At 52.3% G+C, this 23562-nt stretch overlaps 2 protein-coding genes across 2 annotated transcripts in view; one reads left to right on the top strand and one right to left on the bottom strand.

Moving 5' to 3' along the window:
• Positions 1-225: 225 nt before the first annotated feature.
• Positions 226-20813, bottom strand: SSC4D (scavenger receptor cysteine rich family member with 4 domains). The gene is made up of 11 exons (XM_054496549.1): positions 20530-20813; positions 15147-15345; positions 11846-11881; positions 11121-11426; positions 9561-9638; positions 8367-8681; positions 6097-6174; positions 4712-4786; positions 4285-4596; positions 2861-2938; positions 226-1271 (listed from the first exon to the last, which is right to left on the bottom strand). The coding sequence occupies exons 2-11, from the start codon at positions 15310-15312 to the stop codon at positions 955-957; spliced, it is 1761 nt and encodes a 586-aa protein (XP_054352524.1). The 5' UTR covers positions 15313-15345; positions 20530-20813; the 3' UTR covers positions 226-954.
• The window catches only part of ZP3 (zona pellucida glycoprotein 3), a 43604-nt gene continuing 28412 nt past the window's right edge, over positions 8371-23562 (top strand). The window contains exon 1 of the mRNA XM_054496551.2: positions 8371-8646. The gene's annotated coding sequence lies outside the window, so the exon portion shown is untranslated. The remainder of the gene's footprint in view (positions 8647-23562) is intronic.

Below are 23562 nucleotides of genomic sequence, written 5' to 3'. Positions count from 1 at the left end.
TTCTATATATGTGAAAGGAGAGAGGAGTCGGGTTAAGGGACTCACTAGGGACCATGGAGGCCTGACACTGTGACTCAGCATTTCCAGGATGCGATGGATCTGCTGAGAGCTCTTGGATGATGCTTTTGAACCGTCCTCCATTCCGAACCCTGTTTCCTCCCGAGAGCCCTGTCCAGAGTCTCTCCTGCTGCCACAGAGAATGCATTTGCGCTCAAACAGTGACTTCAGTTATAAGAGACAGGGGACAATGCTTTATTGACTTGGCACCTATGAACCGGTGGCTACAGGCCCCCAGGGTTCTTTGCTCCTGCAAAGTGAAGGCTCTGTGGTGGAGACGGCATAAATCAGAGATGCTGATTCCAGCTGCAGGGAGGGGCCACTGTCCCTGCTTTGGCCCCTCCCCCAGTCCCCTTGTCCAGCCGAGCACCATCTGAGTGAGTCCAGGCCCTCGCGGAGCAGGGCAGGACAGGGACCTAGGTTCCTCTGCAGCCCCTGAGGGCCCAAGGTAGGAGCTGTAGGCCCCTCCTGCCTTCCCTCTTCTTGGGGATCCCAGGATGGGTTGGGGGAAGAGGAGATACCCCATTTAAAGAGCCTCTGAGCCTCCTGGATCTAGGTCAAGGAAGGCAGGGTCTGGTGCTATAAAAAGAGCCCCACCAAAGAGAAGAGTTAGGAATCATTCTCTTCCCCTCGTTTTGATTTTGGCTGAGCAAAACCACAGGAGCTTTCACTGAATTGGGCTCACAACAGTCGATGACAGGCTGAGGTCACGCGGTAAGTGGACGGGGGTACAGCCAGGCTCCCCCACACAGGATTGCACTGTCTAGGTAGGCTCTCTCCCAGGCAAGGGAAGGAGGGGCAAAGTGAACTGTAGTCATCACAAGAGGAGGGCTTCCTGGAGGAGGAAGGGCAGGTCACAGCTCCCAGAAGAAGAGGTGGTCTGCAGAGCAGGCTGGGTCATGAAGGCTGGCACAGGACACTGGCATCCTCGCTGTGGTCGCAGTTGTGGGCATCCCAGCGGATGTGAGAGCAGAGCAGCAGGGCACTTTCTTCCCCACGGCACTTGACATTGTCCAGGAGAATGGGGCCTCGGCCTGGGCCAAAGTGAGCCTCGCCAGGGGCTGCGAGGGCCTGGCCACAGCCCAGCTGGCGGCACAGGACACCGGCCGCCCGCAGGTCCCAAGCATCATCACAGACAGTGCCCCACCGTTGCCCTAGGTAGAGCTCTACACGCCCCTCGCATCGGTGGGCTCCGTTGACCAGACGTAGATGCCCTGTGGGGGGACAAGGGCTGGGTTGGAAGGGGCTGGTCCATGCCAGGCCACTCCCAAGCCAGGTCAGGTTGGGAGTAAAGAGAGGTCTGAGACACTCTGAGCACTGCCCTAGGATCCACTAGATGAAAGCAGACACATAAAATTAAAGTAAGATTGGCGCTGGCTGGGCACGGTGGCTCACACCTGTAATCCCAGCACTTTGGGAGGCCGAGGCTGGCGGATCACGAGGTTAGGAGATCGAGACCATCCTGGCTAACAGGGTGAAACCCCGTCTCTACTAAAAATACAAAAAATTAGCTGGGCGTGGTGGCAGGTGCCTGTAGTCCCAGCTACTTGGGAGGCTGAGGCAGGAGAATGGCGTGAACCCGGGAGGCGGAGCTTGCAGTGAGCCGAGATCGTGCCACTGCACTCCAGCCTGGGTGACAGAGCGAGACTCTGTCTCAAAAAAACAAAAAAGAAGATTGGTGCTGGGTGCGGTGGCTCATGCCTGCAATCCCAGCACTTTGGGAGGCTGAGGAGGGAGGACTGCTTGTGCCCAGAAGCCGGACAGCAGCCTGGACAATATAGCAAGACCCTGTCTCTAAAAACAAAACAAAACAAAAAAACAAAAATTAGCCGGGTGTGGTGGTGTGTGCCTTGTAGTCCCAGCTACTTGGGGGGCTGAAGCAGGAGGATTGCTTGAGCCCAGGAGGTCAAGGCTGCAGTAGCCATGATTGTGCCACTGCATTCCAGCCTGGATGACAGAGCAAGAGTCTGTCTCAAACATAAATAAGATGGGGCCAGGCGCAGTGGCTCATGCCTGTAATCATACCACTTTGGGAAGCCAAGGCTGGCGGATCACTTGAGGTCAGGAGTTCGAGACCAGCCTGGCCAACATGGTGAAACCCCGTCTCTACTAAAAATACAAACACACAAAATTAGCTGGGTGTGGTGGCACATGCCTATAATCCCACTTACTGGGGAGGCTGAGGCACGAGAATCGCTTGAACCTGGGAGGTGGAGGTTGCGCCACTGCACTCCAGCCTGGGTGACAGAGCAAGACTCTAGCTCAAAAAAATAAAATAACAAATAAATAAATAAGATGAGCATCAGTCCAGACCCATAGTCTCAGGACTGGGAGAAAGCGTGCAAACATTTTTGAGTGATCCGCGACGTGCACTGGGTGCTTCATGTCTGCTCTCTCTCTAGTCCTCTGTTCATAATTCCAGTAACCCAGCCCCAGGCTGGCTGTTTGGAGACTCTGTTACATCCTATTGTGTCCCCTGAAGGTCATCACGGTCTCCTGTACCCCCCTGGGCTCCCAGAACTACATTCTGAATTTTTTCATTGCTCTGCTCAGGACAGGATCCTTATCCCCTCATTCTGATCTCACCTCTAGAAATCTCCAGATTGCTGTAGTTTAAAGCTCACCTCCTTCTTTCTGGACACCATATTCCTACAAAGGAGGCCTGAGACCAACAAAAACGACAAGACTTCCAGGTCCCAGTGTGAATCTGCTGAGCTTTATAACCTAGACTGTGACCTCCCCCAATCCAGGTCCTTCAGACCCCGATGCCTCCACCCACTTTCAGGGGATTATGGGCACCTACCGTCCCTGGGCCGAGGAGTGGGCACCCGCGTGGTCTCAGAACCATCCTGCTGGACTTGCAGTCCCAGCTCCTCTGGGCCTGGTTCAGGAAGGACAGAGATAAAGAGGTGGCTGTCACAATGGGAAGCATGTTCCTTAGGGCCAGGTCCCCTCCTGCTCTCCCCAGGAAAGCCTGTCCTAGGGACAAAAAGGACTTCACAGGTTCCTAAAGAACTGCTCCCCTTGATCAGAAATGCAGGTTGTGTCACTGAGTGGGCGCAGTGGCTCACACCTGTAGTCCCAGCACTTTAAGAGGTCAAAGTAAGGCCGGGCATGGTGGCTCACACCTGTAATCCCAGCACTTTGGGAGGCCGAGGCGGGTGGATCACCTGAGGTCAGGAGTTCGTAGACCAGCCTGGCCAACATGGTGAAACCCCGTCTCTATTAAAAACACAAAAATTAGCCAGGCGTGGTGGCACGCACCTGTAGTCCCAGCTACTCGGGAGGCTGAGGCAGGAGAATCGCTTGAACCTGGAAGGCGGAGGTTGCAGTGAGCCACTGCACTTCAGCCTGGGTGACAGACTGAGACTCTGTCTCAAAAAAAAAAAAAAAGTCATGGTGAGAGGATCACTTGAGGCCAGGAGTTCGAGAGTAGCCTGGGCAACACAGTGAGACCTCATCTCTAAAAAAAAATTCAAAAATTAGCCAGGCACGGTGGCATGCCCCTTGTAGTCCCAGCTACTCTTGAGGTTGAGCGGAGTAGGATTGCTTGAGCCCAGGAGTTTAAGGCTGCAGTGAACTATGATCGTGCCACTGCAGCCCAGTCTGAGTGACAGAGCAAGACTCTGTCTCAAAAGAAAAAAAAAAAAGAAATAGGTGGTGTGCCTCTCCAAACCTTGGCCCCAAAACAGAACCCTTTGTGGCCAAAACTATGGGAAGTAGGGCCTACTAGCCCTGGGGCACTAAATGAGGGTGAAGATATCAATTCCCACAGCAATCAATGAATTTCAAAATGTTCTGCCAAACTGCAAACACCCCTTTCCATTGACTCCGCCCAAAGGTCACACGCTAGCTCTGGTAAGGGTGATCCACTCTCTGCTTAATAGAGTTTTGCTGGGTCTAGATTTAGCCGGGAGCAAACGGCCCCACCCTTTACGGACTTGATGCCTTTCTCGAACTGGGATCGGCCTTAGCCCTGACCTTCGGACACCACCCCTCACAGCTGCACCACGCGGCCCTCCCCAGGCGCCGCCCCATTTTCCACTGCAGGAGGCTCTCCGTTCTGGCCCCGCCCCGCTGCGCAGCCGCAGATCGCGCGCACGGCGGGGCGGCGCCCCTCTGCGGAGTGCGCATGCTCCCCGGGCGGCAGTGCCGCAGAGAGGCCTCGCGCGTGGCGCCGCCCCGCCCCTCCCACGCCGCAGTGCGCGGCCCCGCTGTCAGCCTCACCTGCGCAGAGCGCTCCCGCGTCCTCGTGGTGGCCGCAGTTGTGCTGGCCCCAGCCCAGGTGGAAGCAGTCGCTCAGGCGGGCCTCGGTGCCGGCGCAGCCCACGTTGTCCAGCAGCACGGGGCCGCGGCCGTAGCCGAAGTGGCCCAGTCCCGTAGCGCCCAGCGCAGGCCCGCAGCCCGCCTCGCGGCAGGCCACGCGCGCGTCCGCAAAGTCCCAGTCATCGTCGCACACGGTGCCCCAGCCCCCGGCGTGCAACACCTCCACGCGGCCGCGGCACGGACCCGGGCCGCCCACCAGCCGCAGCCGCCCACCTGCGGGGCGCACAGGCCCGCGGCCAGAGGGGCTGGGCTGGGGCTGTCGGCTCCTGGGCAGAGCCCCAGCCCTACCCTTCCCCACCCCCCGCAGACCCAGGGCACCGCCACTTACTTTTCTTCCCCGCGGCCCAGGCGGCGGTGGTGAGCAGTGCCGTCTCCCGGGAAGGCTGGGGGCCAACTCCTGTAGCTGTGGAGACAGGGCATCTAGAGCGTTCGAAGGGGACGAGGAGGCCTTCTGTCCTGCAGCAGGGCACGGGGACGCCTACCAAGACCCCCAACCCTACCACACCGGTACCCCCACTCAGCTGCAACCCCAGAGTCACCACGTTGTCTGGCGCGCGTTGGGATCTCCGGGAAACGGTTGAATGAACCGAAAGCTAATTCTAGGTATTATCCTAACTTCAGGCCCAGGGATAGTTCCTATCCTAATTCCAATTGCACTGCTAACCTTGATTCAACCTTCATCTCAATCGACCCCTCATAAGGTCTCTCAATTCCCAATCTCAGCATCATCCCATTGAAAAAAAAATTGTTTTAACTTCGAGACAGGGTCTTGCTCTGTTGCCCAGGCTGGAGTGCAGTGGTGCGATCATAGCTCACTGCAGCCTAGAGCTCCTGGCCTCAAGCGATCCTCCTGCCTCGGTATTCCAAAGTGCTAGGACTGGTGCGACCCACCATGCCCAACTAATTTTTTTTTTTTTTTTTTTTTTTTGATACAGAGTCTCGCTCTGTCTTGCCCAGACTGTGGTGCAGTGGCGCAATCTCGGCTCTTTGCAACCTCTGCCTGCCAGGCTTAAGCGATTCTCCTGCCTCAGCCTTACAAGTAGCTGGGATTACAGGCGCCCGGCTAATTTTTGTATTTTTATTTATTTATTTTTAATTTTTGTATTTTTAGTAGAGATGGGATTTCACCATGTTGGCCAGGCTGGTCTTGAACTCCCAACATCAAGTGATCCACCTGCCTCAGCCTCCCAAAGTGCTGGGATTACAGGCGTGAGCCACTGTGCTTGGCAATTTAAATATATGTATATATTATATATATGTATAATATATATAAGATATATATATATAAGATATATATAAATATATATAAGATATATATATATATAAGATATATATTTATTTATTTGTATTTAGAGACACGGTCTAGCTACGTTGCCCAGGATGGTCTTTAACTGCCCTCAACAGATCCTCCCGCCTATTTCCCAAAGTGCTGGGATTATAGGAGTGAGCTACCACCCACATCCCAAATTTTACTTCTGTGCTTTGAAGAAATCTCTTACTGCCTCCTCCCACCCCGCTGAAGTTTTCAGAGCTCTGAGTTTCATCATCCTTGCTCCGTCTGCTCATAATTGTCTCACCCACCTCTGCACCATCTGGCCAAAGCCCTGGCCTGTTAGCCAGGGCCCCCGCCTGTGAATCCAGAACATTCTTCCCAGTTCCCAGCCGCACCCACTGTACCCCTAACATTCCCGCCTGGAGGGCTGAGCTCTTTACCGGAGGGATCTGTGTGCCAAGCCCAGTCCTCTCTTGTGGCTGAGGATGGCAGTGCTGTGAGCGCTGGGGGACCCAGGCCTAGGGCAGGAGAGAAGGGGACAGGGTCAGAGGCTGAGATTCTGGTCTCTAGTCAGCCATGGGCTGTCAGGGGAGGATGGGAGGGTCTCCCTGGAGGAGAGAATAGATGTTACTTCCAGGGCTGGTGGCCCAGCCGCAGCGGGGTTCCAAGGAGGCCTGTCCCCACTTTGATAGTGGTTGTAATTCACTTGTGCTGTGAGGTGTACACTTCAGTTTATACAGGGCTCTCAACAGACACGCTTTTATTTCTCTCCAATGTCTCATGTTCTCATCAGAAGCCCTCTGTGTCCAACAGACATGGAGTACAGAAGGCCTTGCCCATCAGGGAGGACCATACACAGTCCTGAGTTCTCATTATCCTCCTCTTTTCTTTTTTTTGAGATGGAGTTTTGCTCTTGTTACCCAGGCTGGAGTGCAATGGTGCGATCTCTGCTCACTGTAACCTCCACCTCCCAGGTTCAAGCAATTCCCCTGCCTCAGCTTCCCAAGTAGCTAGGATTACAGGCGTCTGCCACCACGCCTGGCTAATTTTTGTATTTTTTTTAGTAGAGATGGGGTTTCACCATGCTGGCTAGGCTGGTCTCAAACACCCAACCTCAGGCGATCCGCCCATCTCGGCCTCCCAAAGTGCTGGGATTATAGGCATGAGCCACCTCCCCCAGCCCATTATCCCCCTTTTACAGAGAAAACAGGGCTAGCAGGGCAAGGGCCATGCCCAGGGTTAGCAGGGGCTCTGTCAGGGCTCACTGAGACAGACTTCTGCCCTCCTATGGCCCCTCTTAAAGTAAAAAAACAAAAAACAAAACAAAAAACAACTAATCTCTTGAGTGGGGAATGGGGCAGGAGGGGAGACTCACTCGACTCAGGAGGTGGGGCTCAGACACCGGACCAAATTGAGGACTAGCTAAAACAGGGATGGGGTGGGAGTGCCTCTCCATGAGATACGCCCACCCATATGCCATGTCAGTTTACCATTGCCGTGGCAACACCTGGAGTTACCTTTCCATGGCAACGCAGACAACCCAAAAATTACCATTCTAGTTCTTAAAATATCTGCATAATCCACCCCCTAATTTGCATATACTTGAAAGTAAATAGAATTACGACTGCAGACCTGCCTCTCAGCTGCTACTCTGGGCACACTGCCTGTGGGGTAGCCAGGTGTGGTAGCTCAGCAAGGAGCAGGACCTCTGCTGCCGCCGTGCACTGCCGCGTCAATGAAAGCTGCTAACACCAGCTGGCACTTAAATTCTTTGCTGAGGGAAACCAAAAACCCTCCTGGACTAAGCCTCAATTTGGGGGCTTGCCTGCCTTGCATTAACTGTGTGACCATGGGCGAGGCTCTGATTCTCTGGGCCTCAGCTTTCCCACCTATACACTTGGAATGATAGCCCTTAGTTTGCTATGAGTTATGAGTTGTGGGCAACCACTTTATCTCTTACAGAGCAGAGTCCATCTGTGAAATAGCATTATTGGCCCTATTATTCCTCTTTGCTGAGAAACCCTCCCAAATTGGAGAGGGCCTAGGTGGGGAGAAAATACTATTATTAGAGCATCAGGATGACAGAGGGGTGTGCTAGGTAATGCTGTGAGCATCAGAGAATTCTGGAATATCTCTGGGGCAATTCTAGAGTGTTACTCTGAGTGTTATCCTAGAGTGTTACTCTAAAGTGGTCCAGGAACAGTACTTGCTGGAACGTTCTGGAGGCATTCTTGGGATATTGCTATAGAATTCTCGAGTATTGGTGAAGCAATAGTACAGTTTTTTTTTGTTTGTTTTGAGACGGAGTCTCTCTCTGTCACCCAGGCTGGAGTGCAGTGGCGTGAGCTCGGCTCACTGCAACCTCCACCTCCTGGGTTCAAGCGATTCTCCTGCCTCAGCCTCCCGAGTCGCTGGGATTACAAGCATGCACCACCACGCCCGGCTAATTTTCGCCATGTTGGCCAGGCTGGATTAGTGCAGTATTGTTCCATAGCCATGGAGTGTACCACAAGGAGTTCTGGGATATTCGGAGGCACTTCTAGAACAGGACTGAGATAGAAGTACTTTTGGATGCTGCCTGGAGAGCTCTGGGGAGCATCAAGACAGCCAAAACACCCTCCCCATCCACCTCCCCACCGAAGCCTCCTCCTCTAGCATTGCCACAGGGCCCCGCCCACCGCCCACCGCCCACCGCCCCCAGAGCCCGCACCTGCGCAGAGCGCGCCCGCGTCCTCGTGGTGGCCGCAGTTGTGCACACCCCAGCCCAGGCTCTGGCAGGCTGCCAGGCGGGGCTCGCCGCCTTCGCAGTGCACGTTGTCCAGCAGGATGTGTCCCGTGCCATAGCCGAAGAAGGCGTTGGTGGTGGCGGCCATGGCCGCCCCGCAGCCCAACTGACGACAGACCACAGCGGCATCCGGCAGCCCCCAGTCGTCGTCACACACGGTGCCCCACAGGCCAATGTGCAGGATCTCCACTCGGCCCTGACACAGGTTCGCGCCCCCTACCAGGCGCACGCTGCCCTCACCTGGGGACGGGGGCGGGGGCAGGGCGCATCTCCCACTGGCCTCTGCCCCCGTCCACACCACAAGGGCAGCCCGGTGTCCCAGGACCTACAACCCAGGGGCATCTGCTCACCCCGCTGCCCAGGGTACCGCCTCCTTGGTCCAGACTGTGGGATCACAGTATCATTTCTGCCTAAAACCAACCCCCCTACCCTGCTCCCTGTCTCCTGGCAGCCTGGGACGTGCTGCTTTCTCATCTACTGCAAATGACATCCTCAAGATACAGCCCCACACCTCTTCCTCCAGGAAGCCCTCCCTGATCTCCTGAGGAACGGGACGCTCTTCCACCTCTGGACTTCCTTGCCTCTTTCACTGTCCCTCTTTTAGAGCACTTTTCATTTTCTTGTTCTAGTCATGATCATCATTCTTGGGCTCATCTGACCTTCCTGTGAGATTAAGCTCCAGTCTCACCACCCACTCATTTTCTTTTTCTTTTTTTTTTTTTTTTTTTGAGACAGGGTCTCACTGTGTCCCCCAGGCCGGAGTACAGTGGCATTATCTTACTGCAACCTCTGCCTCCTGGGTTCAAGTGATCCTCCTGCCTCAGCTTCCCAAGTAGCTGGGACTATAGGAATGTGCCACCACGCCTGGCTAATTTTTGTATTTTTTGTAGAGACAGGGTTTCACCATGTTGGCCAGTCTGGTCTCGAGCTCCCAACCTCAAGTGATTCACTGGCCTCGGCCTCCCAAAGTGCTGGGATTACAGGCGTGAGCCACCGTGCCCAGCCATTTTCTCTAACTTTACATCTTTAGTTTTAATCCCTGTCTTCCCACTGCCTAGGGTTGGGTGTGAGAGACTCCTCTCCCAAAACCCAGGTGGTGCTCACATTATGCTTACATACTTTTTCCATTCGGCAGTGTCGTAGGAGGTGCTCTACTGGTTAACATCTTCCTTGTTGGGGGCTGCGTTGGCAAGAATTCTGGAAAGGAAGTGAAGTGGATACAGGGGTCTTTCTGTTCTCCATCCTCACACCAGGGGGTGTTTAAGGGGCAGGAGGATGGACCCATAAGGTGCTTGCCGCCAGAGCCTCTGGCCACACAAAGAGTCACAGCCAGGAACCCTGGGGTATGAGAGGAGAGGGTCCACACCAGAGTCCTGGACTCCTCTAAAGCACGGTTTTTGTTGTTGTTTATTTTATTTTATTTTTTGAGATGGAGTCTTGCTCTGTCACTCAGGCTGGAGTGCAATGGTGCAATCTCAGCTCGCTGCAACCTCCACCTCCCTGGTTAAAGCAATTCGCCTGCCTCAGCCTCCTGAGTAGCTGGGATTACAGGTGCCTGCCACCATGCCCAGCTAACTTTTTGTATTTTTAGTAGAGACGGGGTTTCACCATGTTGGTCAGGCTGGTCTTGAACTCCTGACCTCAGGTGATCCGCCTGCCTCGGTCTCCCAACGTGCTGGAATTACAGGCATGAGCCACCATGCCCAGCCTGAAGCACAGTTCTTAAAGCAGTTCACCTCCCTTGGGAACTGTTAGCGATGCAGATTCTCAGGCCCCATCCGGACCTGCAGAATCAGAAACTCTGGGATTGGGCCTCAATCTGTGTTTTCATGAGACCCCCTGATTTTCTTGAAAACTAGAAGCACTGCTCTCAGTTTTCACTGCAGCTCTCCGTGGAGTGCATGGCCGGTGTGACCCCAATAGTCTGTTTTTTCTTTGTTTTTTGAGACAGGATCTTGCTCTGTCATCCAGGCTAGAGTGCAGTGTCACAATCACGGCTCACTGCAGCCTTGACCCCCCAGACTCCAGCGATCCTCCCTCCTCTGCCTCCCAAGTAGCTGGGACCCCCCCAACGCCTTGCTAATTTTTCTGATTTTTCATAGAGATAAGGTACTATGTTCCCACGATGGTCTCAAACTCCTGGGCTCAAGCAATCTTGCCACCTCGGCCTCCCAAAGGGCTGGAGCTGTTACAGGCATAAGCCACCATGCCCGGCTGATTGTCTGGTTTTAAAACTGGGAGAGGGGAACCAGCGGGGTGGCTTGCACCTGTAGTTCCAGCTACTGAGGCGGGAGAATCCCTTGAGCCCAGGAGTTTGAGGCTGCAGTGAGCTATGATCACACCACTGCACTTTGGTCTGGACCAAAGAGTGAGACCCCGTCTCCAAAATCTCTAAAAAAATTTTTTTTTAAAGGGAGAGGGGCTCTGCTGGGACAGTCAAAGCCTTACATAGAAGCAGTAGTGCTGGTTTTCTTTTGGTCCGAGGTCAGGGTCAGGCAATGCCCCAGAAGAATCCCTGGGACCCAGGCTGGGGCTCTTCCCCGGCACCAGGCATTGTAGCCTTTGGCCTGATCTGCATGGAACAGCCTTACCCGTGGGAAGTCTCTTCATTTATCTAGCCTACAGCCCTGCTGCCTGCCATAGCCTGTCTGTCCCTCCAGGTCCCAGGGCTCCACTCACCATCACACAGGACAGCCACATCCTCGTAGTGAAAGCAATTGTGGACGCCCCAGCCCCGGCTGCCGCACTCGCTCAGTGCAGCTTCCTGCCCGCGGCACTCCACGTTGTCCAGCAGGATGGGGCCTCGGCCTTGGCCAAAGGCGAGGGGCCGTGGCACGGGCAGCGCCAGGCCACAGCCCAGCTGGCGACACACTACATTGGCGTCCACCACGTCCCAGTCGTCATCACAGACGCTGCCCCAGGAGCCACCGTGCATGACTTCCAGGCGGCCCCAGCAGCGGCTGGGGCCCCCCACCAGCCTCAGCTCTGTGAAGAGGGTGGAGCTGGCACCAGGGGGTCACTGAGTCCGACCTCCAGGATGCCCACTCCAGGGTGTCCTTTTATTTTATTATTATTATTTTTTTGGTAGAGATGGGGTCTCACTATGTTGCCCTGGCTAGTCTCAAACTCCTGGGCTCAAGTGGTCCTCCTGTCTTGGCCTCCCAAAGCACTAGGATCACAGACGTACGCTAACGGGACCCAGCCAGGTTACCTGCTTTGCCATGAAGCCATGGGAACCTTGGGATCAATCCGTTCTGGAAAATGGGGAGACTACAGCTCCCCTGAGATGGGGGCATCTAGAGTCAAGGGGGGCTGGTTAGTCATCACTTCCTGTGGTTCCCTGTCTGAGGCTGGAGTACCTGGGGGACAGGTAAGGGTGAGGAAGGGCGGGGTGGGGCACCTACCTTGAAAGGGCAGTGGAGTGGGCTGTAGGGCGCTGGCTGAAACAGAGTGAGGAAGAGCATTGGTCCGTCTGCCCACACCATGGCTCCCTGGTCCCAGGAACACACCCCCCCAACCCCCACAGTCCTCAACATCACCCCCGTCTTCTTGGACTTCAGTACCCCTGCTTTGCCAAAGCCCCATTGTCTCTTTCTCTGACTGTCCTGATTGGCTTCCCTGCCTCACCCCTCTCCTAGTGGTCCCTGGGCCAACCCACAGAGATCTGCAGGTGTAAATCTGTAGATCTGCACGTCTCAAACTAATGCGAAATCCCATAATGACCCCTGTTACCTGCAGGAGTCTCAGCTCCTGAGCTTTCACTACAAAACCTTCTAGAATCTTCTAACCATTCTGACCAGCCTCTCCTTTTTTCTTTTCTTTTCTTTTCTTTTTTTGAGACAAAGTCTCACTCTTGTCACCCAGGCTGGAGTGCAATGGTGCGATCTCAGCTCACTGCAACCTCTGCCTCTGGGGTTCAAGAGATTCTTCTGCCTCAGCCTCCCGAGTAGCTGGGATTACAGGTGCGCACCACCACGTCCAGCTAATTTTTGTATTTTTAGTAGAGATGGGGTTTTGCCATGTTGGCCAGGCTGGTCTCGAACTCCTGACCTCAGGTAATCCACCCTCGTTGGCCTGCTAAAGTGCTGGGATTATAGGTGTGAGCCAACACACCTAGGCAAGAGCCTTTTTCAATTCCCAGCTTGGAGCTCCTTCCTCTGGGAAGCCATCCTGGAGCCCTCAGCTAGAAGTGCTGTCTGTTTCCTCTGAATTCCTGGGCACTACATACCCAGGCCTCTTTCGAGGCCTTCTCCGGTAATGTGGCCATGCCTGTCTCAACTCTGTGTCCCCAGACTCTCCGCTCAGAACCTGGTACTCAGCAGATGTTCAGTAGCTCCACCTTAAATGTGTAAATTGGCTTTGGGATTCATTATATTTCCCTCCCTAAAGATTTACCTGGATGAGTCCTTCTACTTCATTCTTCTTCTTCTTCTTTTTTTTTTTTTTTTTTAAGACAGTGTCTCAGTCTGTCACCCAGCCTGGAGTGCAGTGACATGATCATAGCTCACTGCACCCTCCAATACCTGGGTTCAATCCATCCTCCCGCCTCAGCCTCCAGAATAGCTGGGACTACAAGCTCCTGCCACCCTACCCAGCTTTTTTTTTTTTTTTTTTTTTTGAGATAGAGTCTTACTCCATTCAGACTGGAGCACAGTGGCATGATCTCATCTCACTGCAGCCTCTGCCTCCTGGGTTCAAGTGATTCTCCCACCTCAGCCTCCCCAGTAATTGGGACTGCAGGTGCACACCACCACACCCAGCTAATTTTTACATGTTTTAGGTAGAAATGGGGTCTCACCATGTTGGCCAGGCTAGTCTTGAACCCTTAACCTCAAGTGATCTGCCTGCCTCAGCCTCCCAAAGTGCCAGGATTACAGGCATGAGCCACCGCTCCCGGCCTAATTTTTTAATTTTTTGTAGAGACAGGGGTCTCACTTTGTTGCCCAGGCTGGTCTCAAACTCCTGGCCTCAAGTGATCCTCCCATCTCAGCCTCCCAAAGTGCTAGAATTACAGGTGTGAGCCACCTTGCCTGGCCTTGAGTCTTTCTGCTTCAGCTATCATGTACGTCCTCATTGCTTTCTTTTTTTCTTTTTTGTTTTTTTTGAGACAGAATTTCGCTCTTGTTGCCCAGGCTGGAGTGCAATGGCGCCATCTTTGCTCACCGCAACCTCCGCCTCCTGGGTTCAAGCGATTCTCCTGCCTCAGCCTCCCAAGTAGCTGGGATTACAGGCATACCACCGTGCCCAGCTTATTTTGTATTTTTAGTAGAGATGGGGTTTCTGCATGTTGGTCAGGCTGGTCTCGAACTCCCGACCTCAGGTGATCCATCTGCCTCAGCCTCCCAGAGTGCTGGGATTACAGGCATGAGCCACTGTGCCCGGCCCTCATTGCTTTCTTTAGGCGAACTCAGTTAATCATTAGGATAATTTATAAGTTAGGCAGGATTTTACAGACAGGGCAACTTCAGGGTTAGTGAGATTAGACAACTTACTCAAGGCCACATAGCAAATCAAGGGTAGAGCTGAGAGACTACCCAGACAGCCATACTCTTCTTCATCATGCAGTTCTGAGCACGATGCTTGAGAGTGGAGGTGGGAGAAGAAACAGGGAAGTGAAATTTGCCTACTAGGCAAAATAGAAAGCCCAAAAGTAATTCCTCACCTGTGGTCCGGGTATGACAGTTCTGACACTTTCACGTAGAGTATCTTGTAGAATCCTTATAACCACCCCCTACAGCCTGTACTTGTGTACCCATTTTACTGATGAAGAAACTGAGACTCCACTTCTTTTTTTTTTTTTTTTTTTTTTTGAGACAAAGTCTCACCCTGTCACTCAGGCTGGAGTGCAATGGTGCAATCTCAGCTCACTGCAACCTCGACCTCCTGGGTTCAAACGATTCTCCTGCCTCAGCCTCCTGAGTAGCTGGGATTACAGGAGCACGCCACCACGCTCAGCTATTTTTTGTATTTTTAGTAGAGACGGGGTTTCACCATGTTGGCCAGGCTGGTCCTGAACTCCTGACCTCATGATCTGCCCTCCTCAGCCTCCCAAAGTGCTGGGATTACAGGCGTGAGCCACCATGCCTGGCTGACTCCACTTCTTCTTATTTATTTATCTTTATTTCTTTTTGAGACAGAGTCTCACTCTGTCACCCAGGCAAGTGATTCTCCTGCCTCAGCCTCCCAAGCAGCTGGGATTACAGGTGCGCGCTGCCACGCCTGGCTAATTTTTGTATTTTTAGTAGAGACGCGGGTTTCACCATGTTGGCCAGGCTGGTCTCAAACTCCTGACCTCAGGTGATCTGCCCGCCTTGGCCTCCCAAAGTACTGGGATTGCAGGTGTGAGTCACCGCGCCCAGCCTTCTTCTTATGTTTGGATAGTCCCTAGATCATTTGATTTCATCTCTTTCACCAGCTGTCTTTCCAACAGCGATTGGTGAGCACACCCTCTTTCTCTCCTTCCTTGTGCCCAGTGTCCCCTAACTGCCCATTCCCCGGGTATGTTTACCTGTCACCTCCAGTACTGAGCCCTTCATTCCCCAAACTCAGACTCTTAGCTCTTTCGTCAACTCTGGGCAAAGGTCAGCGTTGGAAAGAACAGCAGGAACGAGCTCATTCACAACACCCCTCCTACGATAAAGTTACAGCTGGGACAACCGAGAGCCAGAAAGAGGAAGTGGCAAGGGCTAACAGGGGAGGACTCACCCAGTGGCAGGAGGAGAAGGAAAGACAGGGCTTGGGGGAGGAAGGGAGGGGCAGCACTCCCATCTCCCAACCTCCACCCCCAGCCCTTCTCATCCGGCTGGGGGCCAATTAGCATCTCTGCTTCCTTGCTCATCCAGATGGTGAAGGGTGTTTCAGATGCTCCCATCAAGGCACCAGGGAGAAGTCACAGTTGGAACATCTGAAATTAAAGATCCCAAATGTTGCTGGGCCTCCCAGCACTTTGGGAGGCCGAGGTGGGAGGATTGCTTGCACCCAGGAGTTCAAGATCAGCCTGGGCAACATAGTGAGACCCCATCTCTACAAAAAATTTTTAAAAATGAAGCCAGGCATAGTGGCTCATGCCTGTAATCCCAGTACTTTGGGAGGCTGAGGCAGGTGGATCGCTTGAACCCAGGAGATCGAGATACAGCCTAGGTAACATGGCGAAAACCCGTCTGTTACAAAAAAATACAAAAATTAGGCCGGCCACGGTGGCTCATTCCTGTAATCCCAGCACTTTGGGAGGCTGAGGGAGGCAGATCACTTGAGGTCAGGAGTTCGAGACTAGCCTGGCCAACATGGTGAAACCCCGTCTGTACCAAAAATACAAAAATTAGCCAGGTGTGGTGGAGTGCACCTGTAATCCCAGCTACTCGGGAAGCTGAGGCAGCAGAATCTCTTGAACCCGGGAGGTAGAAGTTGCAGTGAGCTGAGATCATGCCACTGCACTCCAGCCTGGGCGACAGAGCAAGACTCTGCCTCAAATAGAAAAAAAATTAAATTTTAAAAATACAAAAATTAGTAGAAATTTTTTTTTTTTTTTGAGACAGAGTCTCACTCTGTGGCCAGGCTGGAGTGTAATGGCATAATCTCGGCTCACTGCAACCTCCGTCTCCCAGGTTCAAGTGATTCTCCTGCCTCAGCCTCCTGGGTAGCTGGGATTACGGGCGTGCGTCACCACACCCAGCTAATTATATATATATATATATATATATATTTTTTTTTTTTTTTGGTAGAGAGGGGGTTTCACCATATTGGCCGGGCTGGTTTCGAACTTGTTACCTTAAGGGATCCACCCACCTTGGCCTCCCAAAGTGCTGGAATTATAGGCGTGAGCCACCGCACCGGCCCAGAACATTTCTATTTTATGAGTCGGGTACGGTGACGCATGTCTGTAGTCGCAGCTAATTGGGAGGCTGAGGTAGGAGGATCACTTGCACCAAGGCCGCAGGTAAAAGAAAAAAGTTCCAAGTGTTTACTTCCTGGAGGAGTCAGCTTCAGGGGAAAATGACATTTCCACTTGCCTTTGGCATTCTGAGTGGAGACGATGGCAGAGGCAAAAGCTGGGAGGTGAGAAAGATGCTGCTTGGATGGAAACACATGAGGAGTCGGGCATGGCTGGAGCTGAGGATGTGTGAAGAGGGCAAATGGTGGGAGAGGGGGTTGGGAGGGTTGGCTCGGCCCAAACCATGACCAGCCCAAGGGCTCACAGGTTATCCTACAGGGCTGCACATTTGATTTTTGTTTTCTTTCTTTCTTTCTTTCTTTCTTTCTTTCTTTCTTTCCTTCCTTCCTTCCTTCCTTCCTTCCTTCCTTCCTTCCTTCCCTCCCTCCCTCCCTCCCTCCCTCCCTCCCTCCCTCCCTCTCTTCCTTTCTTTCTTTTTTTGATGGAGTCTCACTCTGTCATCCAGGCTGGAGTGCAATGGCGTGATCTCGGTTCACTGCAACCTCTGCCTCCCGGGTTCAAGCGATTCTCCTGCCTCAGCCTCCTGAGTAGCTGGGATTACAGGCACCTGCCACCACTCCTGGCTCATTTTTTGTAGAGATGGGTTTTCACCATGTTGGCCAGGCTGGTCTTGAACTCCTGACCTCAGGTGATCTGCCCACCTCGGCCTCCCAAAGTGCTGGGATTAGAGGCATGAGCCACCACACCCGGTCTTTGCGTTCGAAATATAGTGTTGGTGCCACTGACAGCAACCCACTTAATTTGGGAGGATATAAATACACATGTATTGTTTGATTTTCATTAATTCTTTTTAAATTTTACAATGCCTTCTATAAAGGACTCTGGTTTTCTATTTATTAGAAAAATATAAAGTTTCTCTTTCAAATTAATTAATTTTTTTACTTTAAAGTTTTTTTTGTTTTGTTTTTTTGAGGCAGAGTCTTGCTCTGTCGCCCAGGCTGGAATGCAATGGCGCTATCTCGGCTCACTGCAAGCTCTGCCTCCTGGGTTCACGCCATTCTCCTGCCTCAGCCTCCTGAGTAGCTGGGACTACAGGCACCCGCCACCGCGCCCGGCTAATTGTTTTTTTGTATTTTTAGTATGGGGTTTCACCGTGTTACCCAGGATGGTCTCGATCTCCTGACCTTGTGATCCGCCCGCCTCGGCCTCCCAAAGTGCTGGGATTACAGGCGTGAGCTACCGCGCCCAGCCTAAAGATTTTTAAAAAAATTTTTTAGAGATAGGGTCTCACTCTGTCACCCAGGCTACAGTGCAGCGGCATGATCATGGCTCACTGCAACCTCCCTATCCTGGGCTCAAAGGATCCTCCCGCCTCAGCCTCCTGAGTAGCTGGAACTGCAGGCTTGCACCACCACACCCAGCTAATTATTTTTCTTTTTTTCTTTTTAGTAGAGATGGGCTCTCATGCTGTGTTACTCAGGCTGGTCTCGAACTCCTGGCCTCAAGTGATCCTCCTGTCTTGGACTTTTTTTGTTTTTAACACCCCAATCCTAAATCAAAAAAAAAAAAAAAATCTTCAAGGCCTTTCCGCCCAAAATGGGCCGAGCATTGTAAGCAGCGTTTACTCTCTCAGACCTTCCTTCACTTTTTTTTATGTATTTGTATGTCATGGTAATTATGATTTCCTTAATATTTTTTCTCATTTTATTGGCTCATTTCTTCTGATTTAAATTATGTATGTATGTATGTATGTATGTATTTATTTATTTATTGAGACAGAGCCTCCCTCTGTCACTCAGGCTGTAGTGCAGTGGCCTGATCTCAGCTCACTGCAATCTCCTCCTCCTGGGTTCAAGCGATTCTCCTGCCTCAGCCTCCCGAGTAGCTGGGATTACTGGCATGTGCCACCATACTCGGCTAATTTTTGTATTTTCAGTAGAGACGGGGTTTCCCCATGTTGACCTGGCTGGTCTGGAACTCCTGACCTCAAGTGATACACCGGCCTCGGTCTCCCAAAGTGCTGGAATTACAGGTGTGAGCCACCAGGCCTGGCCCTGATTTAAATTAACTCTGGGCCAAGTGTGGTGGCTTACTCCTGTGAGCACTTTGGGAAGCTGAGGAGGGAGCATCTCTTTTTTTTTTTTTTTTTTTTTTTTTTTTGAGACGGAGTCTCGCCTTGTCGCCCAGACTGGAGTGCACTGGCACGATCTCGGCTCACTGCAACCTCCACCTTCCAGGTTCAAGCGATTCTCCTGCCCCAACCTCCTGAGTAGCTGGGATTACAGGCGGACATCACCACGCCCAGCTAATTGAGGGAGGATCTCTTGAGCCCAGGATTTCAAGACCAGCCTAGGCAACATAGTGAGACCCCATCTCTACAAAACTAAAAAACAATTAGCTGGGCATGCTGGTGCATGCCTGTAATCCCAGTGCTTTGGGAGGCTAAGGCAGGAGGATCACTTGAGCCCAGGAGTTCAAGGCTGCAGTGAGCCATGATCGCGCCACTGCACTCCAACTTGAATGACAGAGCAAGACCCTGTCTCTAACTAAAAAGAAAAAAAAAGTGCATAAACCATGAGCTTAGAGCTCAAAGAGCATTCACACCATGTAATCAGCATCCCAGAAGCCTCTCTCATGTCCCCTTTTCTCACAGACTTCTAGCAAGGATCTGATGCATTGTGTGGACTGTGGACTGGTTGGTTGGGGAGAGATGGGAAGCTGGTTTAGAGGCTGATGCAGTTGTCCAGACTCCAGGCCACAGGAGGCAGAGAGGAAGGAGAGATGCGAAGGATACATGGGAGACTGAACTGGCAGGACTGGGCTTCTCTTGGTGTTGGGGGTCAGGGAGCTAGGAGCATCCATTTGGCTCCCAGCCACCCTGATGGGGACTTTGTAGGAGGCAGTGGTGGAGACGATGGTTCTGTTTGGGCTACACTGAGAGTGGGACTGGGGGACATGGGTGCTCGTCCCAGAAGGAGCTCCCCACCGTCCCCCCAACCCCCTCCTCTCTCTGGCTTTACCTCTGCCCTGGTGTACAAAGTCTGGTTGGGGAGAAGATGAAAGCCTATCTGGGTGCAGACATGGGGATTTCAACACCCCATTCATGGGGCCCAGGACAGCCCCCAGTGGAATAATCACCTTTTGTCCTCCTTCTGCCTGGACTGGGGACAGCTGGGAGATGGGAGCTGAGAACCACGAGGAGGGGGAAAGTCACAGTCCAGTCTTTGCTTGTCGTGGGGGGGCACATAGTTATCTTGGCCTCCTTTTGCCTCCTGGCCTCGGTGCCACCCATTTCTCAGGCTGCTGGGATACTGGCCCCCCAGGCCAGATCAGCCCCCACCCTGGGGACAGGCAACTTCCAGAGACCCTGCCAGGAATCCTCAGCTTCCCCACCTCTATCCCCTGCCACCTCAGCCCCGGCATGAGGGAGAAGGACCCCCGATCCTGATCCCCACAGATTTCAAATCCCAGGTGACCCCAGAGCCCTCCGCCAAGCCTGCCTCCTCACCCTCCCAGCTCCAAGGTGGGCCCCTCCAGTCTGCTCCTGCTTCATGCCCTGGGGAACACTGGCAAGATGAGGCTTCATCCTTCCCTGTCCTTGGTGATTAGGGCTCTTGAAAGCCCTCGCATCCCTTCATATCCCTTTCCGAGTCCATCCGTTGCCTACATTCTCTACAGTACAGCCGGCAGCCTAACACAGCGGTTCATATTGCAGCATCAGCTCCACCATCTCCTAGCTGTATGACCTTCACCTTGCAAAGCCTCACTGTTCTCATCTGTAAAATGGCGTTCGTGATCCACTTACCCCTTATCATTTTCGCCAAGTTCAATGAGCAAATGTTTTCACAAGCCTTAGCCCAGTGTCTGGCCCACTCTAGGTGTGGTAGCTATTGTTATCATTACTGTTTCTCCATCGAGACTGCAGACCTTCGAGGGCGGAAACCAGATCTTACTCAGTGGTTGCACTTGGCACAGGGTGGATACTCAGGAAATGTTTGTTGAGTGACTGAATCAAGGTGATGGCTACAGAACCATAGAAAACAGCAGCCAGAAGGGGCTTGGGAGATTAACAAGGACAATTTCCCATCTGACCAGTGGGAAATGGTTGCCTCTCTCTCTCTGTCTCACACACACACACACACACGCATGCACACGCACACACGCACAAACACCCCAGCAAAAGCGAAGGATTCATACCTGGGGGAATGTTCTGGGCTCTTTCTGTCCCTTCTTCTATAATCAATCCAAGATCGAATCACTTTGTTTGCCCCTGGAAGTTTAGGAGGAGGAAGGATCTTCCGAATGGAAATCAACACAGGCGTTTCTTCTTTTCTTTCCACAGCTGGAAGGTGAGCAGAGGCAAAGTCCCTGTCCATGGAGCTGGCTGGTGGCCCCAGCCTGTCCCCATCCAACCTTAGGGACAGCGAGAAGCAAAGGGGAGCGGAGGTGGCCGGCACCAGCTGGAGCGGCCCCAGTAAAAGGGCACCCAGGTGGAGGCGGAGCTATGTGGTTGGGGGAGTCATGGACTCTCAGGGCCAGGCAGCCCCTCCTCCCCCCACAGCCCCCCCACCCCAGGGTTCAGGTTTCAGAAAGGCCTGGATAGGTCTCCACCCCTTTGCAGGGCAGCCAAGCATCCTGATCTTTGGAGGTAGCCCTGATCCAGCCCAGGAGTCCCCCTGATGATGTCCCGACCCACATCTCAGCTGAGAGTTTGGAAATGGTCCCAGGAGCCACAGTGTATGGAGTGGGTTTCCCACATAGGCAGGGCCTCACAACCTCACTCGGGGGCTGCTGATTTTGCCTTCTTTTTTTTTTTTTCTTTTTTTTTTTTTAAGGCAGAGTCTCTCTCTGTCACTCAGGCTGCTGGAGTGCAATGGCACGATTTCGGCTCCCTGCATCCTCCGCCTCCCAGGCTCAATCAATTCTTGTGCCTCAGCTCCCGAGTACCTGGGATTACAGGCATGCACCACCATGCCAGGCTAATTTTGTATTTTTAGTAGAGACTGGGTTTCTCCATGTTGGCCAGGATGGCCTTGAAATCCTGACCTCAAAGGATCCGCCTGCCTCGGCCTCCCAAAGTGCTGGGATTACAGGTGTGAGCCACTGCACCCAGCCTAATTTTGCCTTCTTGTGTAGTTCTTTTTTTTTTCGCTCTTGTTTCGCTCTTGTTGCCCAGGCTGGAGTGCAATGGTGTGATCTCGGCTCACAGCAACGTCTGTCTCCCCGGGTTCAAGGGATTCTCCTGCCTCAGCCTTCCAAAGTGTTGGGATTACAGGCATGAGCCACTGCACCTGGCCAAAAAAAAAAAAAAAAGTTGAGAAGCTCCTGAAGATCAAACAAATTGGGGACCAGTCCCAGCTTTTTACGGTGAGGCTGGGAAGACTGAGGCCAAGGGAGGAAAACAGGTGGCAAGAGTGTGGGCCCGGCGGGACTTAATTTCGTGACTCCTGGTCATGATGCTGTTTCCTATTTCTTGGAAAAAGAAGGTACTAGATGTGCCAGGCGAGGTGGCTCACACCTGTAATCCCAGCACTTTGGGAGGCTGAGGTGGGCAGATTACTTGAGGTCAGGAGTTCGAGACCAGCCTGGCTGACATGGCGAAACCCCGTCTCTACTAAAAATACAAAAATTAGTCAGGTATGGTGGCGGGTGCCTGTAATCCCAGCTACTCGAGAGGCTGAGGTGGGAGAATCGCCTGAACCCGGGAGGTGGAGGTTGCAGTGAGCTGAGATCATGCCACTGCACTCCAGCCTGGGCAACAAGCAAGACTCCATCTCAAAAAAAAAAAAAAAAAAGAAAATAGAAAAAAAGAAAAAGAAAAGAAAAGAAAATACTTGATGGAAGGCTGCCATCACGATGCTGCAAAATCTCCACGCCCCTGCTGCCTGCACCCATCCTTCCTCTCTCCCTCCTCCCCTGGCCTGGGGAAGCCTCTTCCCCGAAGTCCAGATTCCATTCCTTCCGTCATCTCAGGGACCTCTTTCCCTCCATCTGCACATCTATCTGTCTTCCACGTTCAGCTGCTCCTTCCCAACCAGATTTTTCGGCTTGTAAGCAAGCTCTCATCTTTCTCATTAAGGCAAACAGTGGCCAGGAGTAGTGGCTCATGCCTGTAATCCCAACACTTCTGGAAGCCAAAGCAGGAGGATCGCTTGAGGCCAAGAGTTCAAGACCAGCCTGGGCAACATAGGGAGACCCCATCTCTATAAAAAATTAGAAACATAGCCGGGCGTGATGGTGTGCATTGGGCTGTAGTCCCAGTTACTTGCAAGGCTGAGGTGAGAGGATGACTTGAGCCTGGGAGGTTGAGCCTGCAGTGAGCTATGATTATGCCACTGCACTCCAGCCTGGGCAACAGAGAGAGACCCTGTTTTAGGGGAAAAAAAAAGAACTGTGATGAGTTATTGCCACCTACCTATCAGAATGGCTGAAGAAAAATAGTTGGTGATATCAAATGCTAGTGAGGATATGGAGAAGCTGGGTTCCTCACACATTGCTGATGGGAATGTAAAATGGTCCAGACACTCTGAAATATAGTCTGACAGTGTCTTAAAAATCTAAATGTACATTCACCATATGAACTAGCAATTGTACTCCTGGGCATTTATCCCAGAGAAACGAAAACTTACATCTTCACAAAAAAACCAGTATGTGAATGTTCATAGAAGTTTTATTTGTAATAGCCAAAAACTGGAAGCATTCAAAATTTCCTTTAGCTGGGCGAGGTGGTGTGTGCCTGTAGTCTCAGCTACCCAGGAGGCTGTGGCAGGAGGATGACTCGAGCCCAGGAATTTGAGACCATCCTGGGCAACACAGTGAGACTCCAACTCTACAAAAATTAAATAATTAGCCAGCCATGGTGATTCTTGTGGACCCAGCTACACGAGAGGCTGAGGTGGGAGGATCACTTGAGCCCAAGAAGTTGAGGCTGCAGTGAGCTGTGCTTGCATTACTGCACTCCAGGCTGGGGGACAGAGCGAGACTCTGTCTCAAAAAAAAAAAAAGAAAAGATAAAGATAAAAAAGGAATAACTGTTGATGTATGCAACAATTTGGATGTATCCCAAGGGCATTATAATGAGTAAAAAAAGCTAGTCTTAAAGCTCACACATTGTATGATTCCATTTATACAACATCTTCAAAATGATGAAATTGCACAGGTGAAAAACAGACTAGTAATGTTTAGGTTTAAGGATTGTGGAGGGCAAGAGTGGGTGTGATTACAAAGAGG

This window comes from Pongo pygmaeus, chromosome 6 (assembly GCF_028885625.2).
Source record: "Pongo pygmaeus isolate AG05252 chromosome 6, NHGRI_mPonPyg2-v2.0_pri, whole genome shotgun sequence".
NCBI classification, from domain to species: Eukaryota; Metazoa; Chordata; class Mammalia; order Primates; family Hominidae; genus Pongo; species Pongo pygmaeus.
The sequence above is the reverse complement of the archived record's forward strand: the minus strand, read 5'-3'. Positions and strand labels throughout refer to the sequence as shown.